Raw genomic sequence first — 12526 nt, 5'->3', positions numbered from 1 at the left:
CCATGGAATTTAAATTCAATTAATAAATTGATGGTGACCATGAAACTATCATTGATTGTTGTAAAAACCCATTTGATTCACTAGTGCCCCCTTGAGGGAAGGAAATCTGCCATCCTTAACCAGGCCTACAGGTCTGGCCTACATGTGACTCCAGACCCACGCAATATGGGTGGCTCTTAACTGCCCTCTGAAATGACCTAGCAAGCCACTCAGTTCAAGGGCAATTAGGGATGGGCAACAAATGCTGGCCTTGTCAGTGACGCCCACATCACAAGGACACATAAAGTAAAAGAAAGATGATAATCCAATTCCTTCTTGAATGTCTCAATTGACCCTGCCTCCACACACCCTCAAACAGTGCATTCCAGATCCTAACCACTCGCTGCATGAAAACGTTTTTCTTCATGTCGCCATTGCCTCTATAGACTTAAATCTGTGTCCTCTGCTTCTCAATCCTACCCCCAACAGGAAGTTTTTCCCTATCCACTCTGTTCAGACACCTCATGATTTTGAATGCCTCTGTCAAATCTCCTTTCTGTTCCCCAAGAAAAAAAGTCCCAACTTCTCCAATTTATCTACATAAATGAAGTTCCTCATCCCCGGAACCATTTTCGTGAATCTTTTCTGCACCCTCTCTAATGCCTTCACATCCTTCCTAAAGTGCGGTGCTCAAAGCTGGACACAATACTCTAGTTGAGGCGGAACCAGTGTTTTATACAAGATCAACATAACCTCCTTGCTTTTAATGTCTATGCCCCCATTAATATGGCCTAGGATGCCATATGCTTCATTAACTGTTGTCTCAAACTTTTCTTTTACTCCTATGATTTTACTCCCTGGGTGTTCTGAAACTCTGTCCCATCTTAAATTCATGGAAACTACAAGGGGAACAACTTGCATTTATGTACAACAATAACAACAATATTTATATGGCACCTTTAGTGTTATGCGGCATCCCAAGGTGCTTCAAGGGCAATTATAAAACAATATATGACACTGAGCCATATTAGGAAATATTAGGTCAGATGACCAAAAGCTTGGTCAAACAGATAGGTTTTACAGAGTGCCTTAAAGGAGAAGCAAGGGAGAGAGTTGGGAAGTTTAGAGAGGGAATTCCAGAGTTTAGGGCCTGGTGAGCTGAAGGCACAGTCACCAATGGTGGGCAGAAGGAAATCGGGAATGTGGAAGAAGCCAGAATTATAAGAACACAGATATTTTGGAGGGTTGTGGGACTGAAGGAGATTACATAGACCGGGTGGGGTGAGGGGTTTGAAAACACGAATGAGAATTTTAAAATCGAGGCATCACTGCTCCTGCAGGTAATATAGTTCAGCGAGCACAGGGGTGATGGGTGAATGGGAGCTGATGAGAGTTAGGGCAGTGAAGATTTGGCTGACTGTAATTTCCAGGGATAAAAATATAATACAGTAGTCAACTGGTTCCTACGTGATATCAGTTTGAACTATTCTTATACAGAACAAACTCAAAGCAACCCTAGCCTCAGGGTGGGAATAACTGCAAGCTCAGCAATTTAGTTTCAAATAGAGAGACCTTTGCCAGTGCGAAACTGGCAGCTTTGCACAGCTTTCCATTCCTGTTTCCATGTGTGGTGTGTTCCTGTAAGCTGAGCTGCACTCTCCTATTCTTGAAGCAGCCCCAGAAGTCAGGAGCGAACCTGAGCAGCTCGCTGCATGCGGGTCCCTATAACTCGATCCTCCCCCATGGCCACCGAGAGCAAGCGGGGAGAAACGCGCCGAATCAGGCCGGGTCCTGACTCCATTCCCGATCACCCCGTCGGCTCGAAGTTTGTGCAGGACCTAAAGCGTGCCCTTGCGCAGCAGGACCAGGAGTGGGTGAGCCACCTCCTCCAGCATCGGGCTCAATGTGTGGACGCCATCATCGAACTCTCCAACGATGACTGGATGAAGGACCCATCTGCGCAATTGGACCCACTCATCCTGCTCGGTGAGACCTGCCACGGTCCATTCGATGCCTAAAGAAAGTTAGGGTTTTACTGTTTCTAATGGGGACATTTAAATAATTTCCTCACTTTTCCTTCATGCATTTTTCCTGTCTGTTTGATCGAAAGACCTCACGTTTCTATAGTAGCGTGTTTAGGACGTCCAAAGCTGAAGAAGTGTAGCCACTGTTATCATGGAGGAAATGCAGCAGCCAATTTGTGCACAGCAAGCTCCCACAAGCAGCAATATGGTATTTGGTGCTGTTGGTTGAAGCATAAAGGACACCAGGAAATACTAAAAACAAAAAAACTGTGGATGCTGGAAATCCAAAACAGAAACAAAAACAGAATTACCTGGAAAAACTCAGCAGGTCTGGCAAAGATAAGGGTCATGAGGACTTGAAACGTCAACTCTTTTCTTCTCCGCCGATGCTGCCAGACCTGCTGAGTTTTTCCAGGTAATTCTGTTTTTGTTTTTGACCAGGAAATACTCCCCAGTCGACTTTGAAATAAAGCCGTGGGGTCTTTAACATCCACCCAAAAGGACGGCACCTCCAGCAGTGCAGCACCCCTATCAGTACTGCACTGGAGTGTCAGACTAGATTTTGGGCTCAAGTTTCTGGAGTGGGGCTTGAACCCACAACCGTCTGACTCTGAGGCAAAAATGTCCACCAGGCAGCCATGGCTGACACCTTTTAGCTCCCAAACCTTTAATCGCTCCATTTTTCTAACCTGTCCCTAACTTTATCCACTGTTGTGATATTGTTGAGATTCATAACTTGTATGTTTGTGTCTTTGATAAATGTGGGTAAGATATCAGAGTGGTTGAGCGAAGGAAGCACAGATTTGAAATTTGCTTTGAAATCTCTCTACCGCTCTCTCTCCTCCTTTAAGAAGCTCCTTAAAACCTACCAATCTCTTGGCCACCTGGCCTTATATTCTCCCCATGTAACTCGGTGCTGTATTTTGCTCAATAACATCCCCGTGATGTGCCTTGGCATGTTTTACTATGTTAAAGGTGATACATAAATGCAAATTATTGTTGTAGATCAAGAAGAATATAAAATGATTAACAGGCGTGTGCTGAGAATTGCTGGTCAGTCAATCCGCTGGGACACAGTAAACAAAGAATAACCCCTTTATTCAAAGGGGAGATGTTGAGGTCTCATCTTCTGCTGAAACCCTCACCTATGCCTTTGTTACCCCTTGACACGATATAATCAGACTGGGAATTCTGTGACAAGCAACTCACCTCCTCCAGCCACTGTTATCATGGAGGAAATGCAGCAGCCAATTTGTGCACAGCAAGCTCCCACAAGCAGCAATATGACAATGTATCTATTTGGTACTGTTGGTTGAAGTATAAAGGACACCAGGAAATTCTCCCCTGGTTAACTTTGAAATAGTGCTGGGGTCTTTAACATCCACCCAAAATGATGGCACCTCTGACAGTGCAGCACCCCCTCAGTACTGCACTGGAATGTCAGACTAGATTCTGGGCTCAAATTTCTTGTTGGACTTGAACCCGCAACTGTCTGACTCTGAGGCAAAAATGTCCACCAGTCAGCCATGGCTTTGGGGACCAAAGCCTGTCCACCATCTACAAGTCAGGGACAAGTCAGGAGTGTGATGGAATACTCCCCACTTGCCTGGATGAGTGCAGCTCCCACAACACTCAAGAAGCTTGATACCATCCAGGACAAAGCAGTCTGCTTGATTGGCTCCCATTGCACAAACATCCACTCCCTCCACCACTAACGCACAATGGCAATAGTGTGTAGTGTCTACAAGATGCACTGCAGGAACTCACCAAGGCTCATTAGACAGCACCTTCCAAAACCGCAACCTTTACCAACTAGAAGGACAAGGGCAGCAGATAGATAGGAACACCACCAGATGCAAGTTCCCCTCCAAGTCACTCACCATCCTGACTTGGAAATATATTGCCATTCCTTCACTGTCTCTGGGTCAAAATCCTGGAACTCCCTCCCTAACAGCACAGTGGGTGTACCTACAGCACATGAACGGCAGCAGTTCAAGAAAGCAGCTCATCACCACCTTCTCAAGGGGAACTCTGTTCTTATTCGTTCATGGGATGTGGGCTTCGCTGGCTGGGCCAGCATTTATTGCCCATCCCTAAGTGCCCTTGAGAAGGTGGTGGTGAGCTGCCCTCTTGAACCGCTGCAGTTCCATGTGGTGTAGGTACACCCACAGTGCTGTTAGGGAGGGAGTTCCAGGATTTTGACCCAGTGAAGGAATAATGTCCAGTATGGCTTGTATCAGCAGTGTGTGAACACACTGCAGACACCATCTTGGAGGTAAAGTGGCACCCGTAACACTAATAACGCAGGCATAATGAGTTAAATTCCACAGCCTACATAATTATAATACTTCCACTGTGGTGGCACCTATATGACAGGAGCTGCAATGGTTCAAGAAGAGGGTCCAATCACCTTCTCAAGGGCAACTAGGGATGGTCAATAAATGCCAAACTTGCCTCAATGCCCGCATTGGGCTGGAAATTCCGAGGAGCAGCAAACAGAGTTGGATTGTCAACCCACTCCATTTTACTTACACTAGAATGCAGCTTGACCTTTCTTGCCCAACCTTTCAACTCAGACTGGGTGAGAAAGGGGCAGTGCAGTGGGTTCCTGAGGCCGTCACTCAAGCGAAGCAGAGTCGTTGGGAAGAAAGCCAAAAGCCCTTTTTACGTCACTAGCTGCTGTAAAACACCTAGGTTTCAAAGTCCAGCCTCTTTGAGAAGCCAGGTGAAGGCAAGTGTGTGAGGGATGCAGGTAGGATGGGGTTGGGAGGTAGGATGGGGGAAGTGAAATGGTCAGTGAGGGGAGGTGGTAGGATGGGTTGGGGGGTCAGGTGGTGAATGGGGATGGCGGGTGGTGAGTGGGGAGGTAGGGTGGGTTGGAGGGGGTAGGATAGGGGGTTTGAGTGGTTAGTGGGGAGTTGGGTGGGTTGGAGGGGTTAGGATAGGGGGTTTGGATGGTCAGTGGGGAGGTAGGGTGGGCTGGAGGGGGTAGGATTGAGGGGTCAGGTGGCCACCGTGGGGGGATTAGGTGGTCAGTGGAGGGGGGGGGAGCAGTTGGGTGATCAATGGTAAGGTAGGATGGGTAGGAGGGGATAGGATGAAGAGTCGGGTGGTCAGTGGGGAGGCTTGGGTGGCCAGTGGGGGGGAGCATTGGGTGGTCAGTGTTGAGGGGGGGAGTCAGGTGGCCAGTAGGAGAGGCTTGGGTGGTCATTGTGGGGGAGGGGGCACTGTTGGGTGGTCAGCAGAGGAAGGATGGGTCAGGGAGGTCGGGTGGTCAGTGGGGGTTCAGGTCGTCAGTCAGGAGGGGAGTTGGGGTTGTGGGGGTAGTCAGGGGTTTGGGGTTGGGAATGTAGTCAGAGGGGTGGGGGGTGGAGGGGTGTTGGGCTGGTGGGTAGTCCAGGGTGGGAAGGTGGTAGTCACGGAGCAGGGGGGTTGGAGTTAGAAGCAGTTTTAATTCTTCTAACTTTTCCTGACTAACTATTCTGGTAAGAGAGTTGGACGCATCCGAAGTCCGTGATTTAAATTAGAGTTTGGGAGGGTTCTCAGTGCAGGGTAATTGTCCATCGGAAGTTTAAACCTCCCGTGCAATTCTCCTCCTTCCCTGGAGCCTCCCAGGGTGTGCCCCAACATATCTTCTGGGGTACTACTCAGGTACATCCCCCTGCAGATCAGAGGCTATAGGCCATGTTTTAAAAATAGTGCAGATTATTAGTCACCAGCTCGTTAAGGATCCTCGTTAAGCACCCCTGCTGGAACGTTACCGGCTTAACTCCCAGCTCAAGGTGCTCCACTTCTCCCACTGTTTCTCAGTCCTAGGTTAGAAGTTGCCTGGAACACAGTCATAAACATGTTGAAGACACACACACGTAGTGTTCTATTTCCAGCCCCTTACCACACTGGTATCATGAGACTGTAAATATTATTCAATCTCTGCTGTCAGAGGGATTGAGGGGATCTGGGAATGGCTTACATGGAAAAAGCCACACAAACATTTGAGCGACAGTGCTGATCAAAGTCAGGCCTTGTGACCCACCTCCTGCTTCCAAGTTTGATTGTACCTGGTAAGATCAGAAAGAAATAGAAGTACCTGTACACAAGCCCAACTCTGGAGGTACCGGGGCTGCACAGTTCCATGCTTTTGCAGTATGCTCTGGGGTTTTACTTGCAGCTGAAGTATTTGTTCACTGCCTTTGTCCCTTCCAGCCATGCTTGACCAGCTTCCCCCCATGCTCCAACCCACCAACCCTGGGCAGCAGTATCCACACGTGAATCTGGACATCCTGATAGCTGAGGGTGCGGGACTTGGCGTAGTGGGTCAGGCTAGAAGATCCACTCGGGATGTGCTCTGAAATATCGCTCATGAAGGAGCTTCCGATGCTCGTGGACTTACAGGAAGTGTCAGGGTGAACCTGCTCCGTCGCTATGCATGTTGTTGTGTTTCCGATGTTCTGTCGTCTTGGCATGGTTCCCACCCGCTTGTGCCCAGTGAGTCACCACATGGTTCATGCATCCTCTAACCTGGCCGCTCAAGTCTGGGGTGGCGTCAGTAGAGGAACTGGTGCTTGTGGGGGTGACAGCTGTGCCTTTAGGCCTCTTCTGCCTCCCACTGGCTTGGGGTGTGAAGGCAGACAGTAGTGTCTGGTATAAGCATCTGGTCATACAGAGTGTGTAGGTTGAGAGAGAAGTCAGAATAGACATGAGATGCAAAGAAACCCTATGTGACATCACCTCCAGTATTGCCAGTAGCCAGGGCTATGACTCTCTCCCTGCCCACAATGGCACGTGGCCTCTTCATTCTCTGATACCAGCCTGCACTCTTGAGTTTCATGCCACCTTCGCCTGCAAGAAACACTGAAGCATGTTAGAGTCTTGTGAGATGCTTGGAGTATGTGGCTGCCATGCTGGAGTATGTAGTGCGCAGTGGTTCAATTGTTCTGTGTTTGATTATGAGAGTCTGGTAGCTGATGCTCACTGGATTAGTTAAACCTAGATGTTGACACAGAAAAGTAAACAGACACAGAGCTTCCATCTCATTGAAAAGGCTTCGGGCACCCTTAACAGACCCCCTTTAACAGTGCTGGCATTGGATTTCTACAGCAAAGCATTTTCATCTTGAATCAATTCAGTATTAGAAATAAGCCCACTGCTTGTGATGCACAAGGATCTCAGTAGGAATGCTCCTCAACCTGAGTTTAACAATGGGCTGTTAAACAAGAGGTATTTCAACTAGATTTTAATAGTAATACAATCCCAATTGTAATTCTATATCTACAAAAGGGCACCAAAAGTCCATTTCAAAGTTTCTCTGGTTTTGGTGATTAAGCTACAGCTCATCTCACTGCTCACGAAAGATCACATCAAATCATTAATGAATCACAGGTAAGCAGAGGTCCACACAGAGAAGTTAATTAGACATAGATGTTGAGAGAGGCACCACTGAAAGTGGGTTAGGACAGACACCATCCTGGAGCAGATTTCAAGCCAAAACAGAATTACCTTGAAAAACTCAGCAGGTCTGGCAGCATCGGCGGAGAAGAAAAGAGTTGACGTTTCAAGTCCTCATGACCCTTCAACAGAACTGGGTGAATCCAAGGAGAGGGGTGAAATATAAGCTGGTTTAAGGTGGGGGGGGTGGTTGGGTGGGGGGAGAGAAGTGGAGGGGGGTGGTGTGGTTGTAGGGACAAGCAAGCAGTGATAGGAGCAGATAATCAAAAGATGTCACAGACAAAAGAACAAAAGAACACAGAGGTGTTGAAGTTGGTGATATTATCTAAATGAATGTGCTAATTAAGAATGGATGGTAGGGCACTCAAGTTATAGCTCCAGTGGGGGTGGGGGGGGGGCACAAAAGATTTAAAAATAATGGAAATAGGCGGGAAAAGAAAAATCTATATAAATTATTGGAAAAAACAGAAGGAAGGGGGAAGAAACAGAAAGGGGGTGGGGATGGAGGAGGGAGTTCAAGATCTAAAGTTGTTGAATTCAATATTCAGTCCGGAAGGCTGTAAAGCGCCTAGTCGGAAGATGAGGTGCTGTTCCTCCAATTTGCGTTGAGCTTCACTGGAACAATGCAGCAAGCCAAGGACAGACATGTGGGCAAGAGAGCAGGGTGGTGTGTTAAAATGGCAAGCAACAGGGAGGTTTGGGTCATTCTTGCGGACAGACCGCAGGTGTTCTGCAAAGCGGTCACCCAGTTTACGATTAGTCTCTCCAATGTAGAGGAGACCGCATTGGGAGCAACGAATGCAGTAGACTAAGTTGGGGGAATTGCAAGTGAAATGCTGCCTCACTTGAAAGGAGTGTTTGGGCCCTTGGATGGTGAGGAGAGAGGAAGTGAAGGGGCAGGTGTTGCATCTTTTGCGTGGGCATGGGGAGGTGCCATAGGTGGGGGTTGAGGAGTAGGGGGTGATGGAGGAGTGGACCAGGGTGTCCCGGAGGGAATGATCCCTACAGAATGCCACTAGTGGGGGTGAAGGGAAGATGTGTTTGGTGGTGGCATCATGCTGGAGTTGGCAGAAATGGCGGAGGATGATCCATTGAATGCGGAGGCTGGTGGGGTGATAAGTGATGACAAGGGAGACCCTATCATGTTTCTGGGAGGGAGGAGAAGGCGTGAGGGTGGAGGCACGGGAGATGGGCCGGACACGGTTGAGGGCCCTGTCAATGACCGTGGGTGGAAAACCTCGGTTAAGGAAGAAGGAGGACATGTCAGAGGAACTGTTTTTGAAGGTAGCATCATCAGAACAGATGTGACGGAGGCAAAGGAACTGAGAGAATGGGATGGAGTCCGTACAGGAAGCGGGGTGTGAGGAGCTGTAGTCGAGGTAGCTGTGGGAGTCGGTAGGCTTGTAATGGATATTGGTGGACAGTCTATCACCAGAGATTGAGACAGGGAGGTCAAGGAAGGGAAGGGAAGTGTCAGAGATGGACCACGTGAAAATGATGGAGGGGTGGAGATTGGAAGTAAAATTAATAAATTTTTCCAAGTCCCGACGAGAGCCTGAAGCAGCACCAAAGTAATCATCGATGTACCGGAGAAAGAGTTGTGGAAGGGGCCCGGAGTAGGACTGGAACAAGGAATGTTCCACATACCCCATAAAGAGACAGGCATAGCTGGGGCCCATGCGGGTACCCATAGCCACACCTTTTATTTGGAGGAAGTGAGAGGAGTTGAAGGAGTGCAGTCAGCAACTGGACTTCTGGAACTCAGCTGCTGCCAGTATTTTGGAACTGTATCCCAATACAGTATTCCAGCTCAATACCATATTCCAGTACAGTATCATAACACAGTATAGTATCATGGTACTGTATCCCAATACTTTTTTTTAATTCATTCATGGGATGTGGGCATCACTGACTAGGCCAGCATTTATTGCCCATCCCTAACTGCCCTGTTCAGAGGGCAGTTAAGAGTCAACCACATTACTGAAGTCACAGGGCAGCAGATTTCCTTCCCTAAAGGGCATTAATGAATCAGCAATGTTTTTGTAGTCATCATCAGATTTATCACTTTTAATTCCAGATTTTTATTGAATTCAAATTTCACCATCTGCCATGGTGGGATTTGAACCCAGGTGCCCAGAGAATTACCCTGGATCTTTTAGAACATTAGTCCAGTGACAATACCACTATGCCACCACCTCCCCCAGTACTTATCCTAGTATTGTATCCCAGTACCATAACTCAGTACTGTAACATAGTACTGTATCCCAATACAGTATTCCAATACTGTATCCTTGTACTGCATCCTGGTCCTATAGCTTGGCAATCTACCCAGTACAGTACTCTAATCCTGTATCTACTACAGTATTAGAGTCGTGCATTTTATTCATTTAATCATGGGATGTTGGCATTCCTGGCTGGGCCAGCATTTATTGCTCATCCCTAATTGCCCTTGAGAAGGTGGTGGGGAGCTGCCTTCTTGAACTACTGCAATCCATGTAGTGTAAGTACAACCACATTGCTGTTAGGGAGAGAGTTCCAGGGTTATGATCCAGTAACAGTGAAGGAACGGTGATATAATTCCAAGTCAGGATGGTGAGTGGCTTGGAGGGGAACTTGCATCTCCTGTCCTTGTCTCCATGCATCTGCTGCCCTTGTCCTTTTAGGTGGTTGAGGTCTCAGGTTTGGAAGGTGCTATTGAAGTAGCCTTGGCTAGCTGCTGCAGTGTATCTTGTATATGGTACACACTGCTGCCATTGTGCACCAGTGGAGGAGGGAGTGAATGTTTAAGATGGTGGATAGGGTGCGGATCAAGCAGGCTGCTTTGTTCTGGATGTTGTTAAGTGTTGTTGGAGCTGCACTCAAGGCAACTGGGGAGTATTCCATCAAAAGACTTGTATCTTGTAGATGGTGGAAAGGCTTTGGGGAGTTAGGAGGTGAGTTATTGCTGCAAAATTTCCGACCTCTGACCTGCTCTTGTAACCATTGCATTTATATGGCCCATGCAGTTCAGTTTCTGTTCAATGGTAACCTCCAGGATGTTGATAGTTGGGGATTCAGCAATGGTAATGCCATTAAATGTCAAGGGAGATGGTTAAATTCTCTCTTGTTAGAAATGGTCATTGCCTGGCACTTGTATGACATGAATGTTATTTGCTGTTTATCAGCTCAAGCCTGAATATTGTCCAGGTCTTGCTGCAGTGGCAGGAGACAGTGGCATTGTGGTATTGTCACTGGACTAGAACTCCAGAAACCCGGGATAGAGATACAGGATACAGACCCAGGATCCCAGGGATCTGGGTTCGAAACCCACCATGGCAGATGGTGAAATTTGAATGAAATTAAAAGTCTGATGATGACCACAAAACCATTGCCGATTATCAGGAATAATCCATCTGGTTCACTAATGTCCTTTAGAGAAGGAAATCTGGCCTACATGTGACTCCAGACCCACCAGCAATGTGGTTGACTCTTAAATGCCCTCTGAGCAAGGACAATTAGGAATTGGTAACAAATACTGGCCTAGCCAGCAACACTCAAATCCCATGAACAAATTTTTTAAAAATGCAGACAGCTTCACTGCCTGCGGAATATCCTGGTTCCGCGTCCCAATGTGCTGCATTTTACATGAAAGCCTGGATCATGAGTGACTATTAAGTGGGAAGGGGAGGGCATTGTGTCAGAGCCAGACCATTTCCTCAGCCAACATCCACATCCAGCAGAAAATGGCTGAACAGTGGTCAAGGGTCTAAAGGTCAATCTCTCTAGGTAGATTTAAGACCAATCCCTGCACAGCTGACAAAACACCGTTACCCTGTCAAAGTATTTGACCAGAGGAGCTGTCAACATATGAACACTTAGCAGATAGAACCTTCTAGTAGCCTTCAGTAAAATCCACTTGACAGTTATAAATCAGTCAATGAAATAAGTCATGCACCATCTCCAACTCTGCCAATAATAACATCATTGCTTAACCTTAAAGTATTTATAGAGGCACAATGGATGGTGAGCTCAGTAACTGCTCAACATGGGCATATTTATAGAACAACAATAGCCCGTGTTCTTGTGTATATATTAAAGCAGCCAGGGTTAAAATAAACTCCAGGCACAAAGCTCTCCAGGCAATGGACAGGGACATTGTGCAGCGATCACAGATATTCCTGGACTTTGAACAGAACGAACATTCTCATGCCAGGAAGCGCCGAGGTCCAGAGGCCTTCCACCAGGCACTGGCACACGGAGACCTGAGCCTCCTCAAGGTCATGGTCAGTGAGTATCGTGAAGATGTCAACCTGATCTTCGAAATCTGCAGCAAGGAAATGGAGTGGCAGGCGGAACCGGGGGCCCTGGGGATTTCAGGTACCTGCTATGTGTGTGCACCTCTTGATTTGGTAGCACTCAATGGTGAATGCACAACACAAGAGGTAGGCTTCTGACTTGCTGCCTGGGCGTAATATTGGAGGTGTGATTTGACCACCCATTGCAAAATTTTTTAAATCCATTCATGGAATGTGACCATCCCTAATTGTCCTTTTGGAGGTGTTGTGAGCCATCTTCTTGAACCGCTGCAGTCCATGTGGATTAGGAACAGGCACGGTGCTGTTAGAAAGGGAGTTCCAGAATTTCGACCCAGCCACAGTGAAGGAACAGAGAGATAGTTCCAAGTCAAGATGATGTATGACTTGGAGAGGAACTTGTAAATGGTGGTGTTCCCATGCATCTGCTGCCCTTGTTATCTAGATGTAGTGGTTGCGGGTTTGGGAGGTGCTGTCAAAGCAGGCTTGCCATGTTGCTGCAGTGCATCTTGTAGATGGTAAAACCTTCTGGCCACGGTGTGCTGGTAATGGAGAGAATGAATGTTGAAGGTGGTGGATGGGGTGTCAAGCAAGCAGGTTATTTTGTCCTGGGTGGTGTCGAGCTGCACTTAACCAGGCAAGTGGGGAGTGTTCCATCACACTCCCGACTTGAGCCTTGTAGATAGTGGACAGGCTTTGGGGAGGCAAGAGGTGAATTACTCGCTGCAGAATTCCCAACTTCTGATTTGCTCTTGTTAATGTGGGGTATTCAGACAAGGTAATGCC

At 47.5% G+C, this 12526-nt stretch overlaps 1 protein-coding gene across 1 annotated transcript in view; it reads left to right on the top strand.

Annotated features, from left to right (window-relative positions):
* Positions 1-1721: 1721 nt before the first annotated feature.
* The window catches only part of asb18 (ankyrin repeat and SOCS box containing 18), a 38811-nt gene continuing 28006 nt past the window's right edge, over positions 1722-12526 (top strand). The window contains exon 1 of the mRNA XM_041200283.1: positions 1722-1965. Within this exon, the coding sequence (XP_041056217.1) occupies positions 1722-1965 (244 nt within the window). The remainder of the gene's footprint in view (positions 1966-12526) is intronic.

Source organism: Carcharodon carcharias, chromosome 12 (assembly GCF_017639515.1).
Source record: "Carcharodon carcharias isolate sCarCar2 chromosome 12, sCarCar2.pri, whole genome shotgun sequence".
NCBI classification, from domain to species: domain Eukaryota; kingdom Metazoa; phylum Chordata; class Chondrichthyes; order Lamniformes; family Lamnidae; genus Carcharodon; species Carcharodon carcharias.
This window is presented reverse-complemented; position numbering and strand designations above follow the sequence as displayed.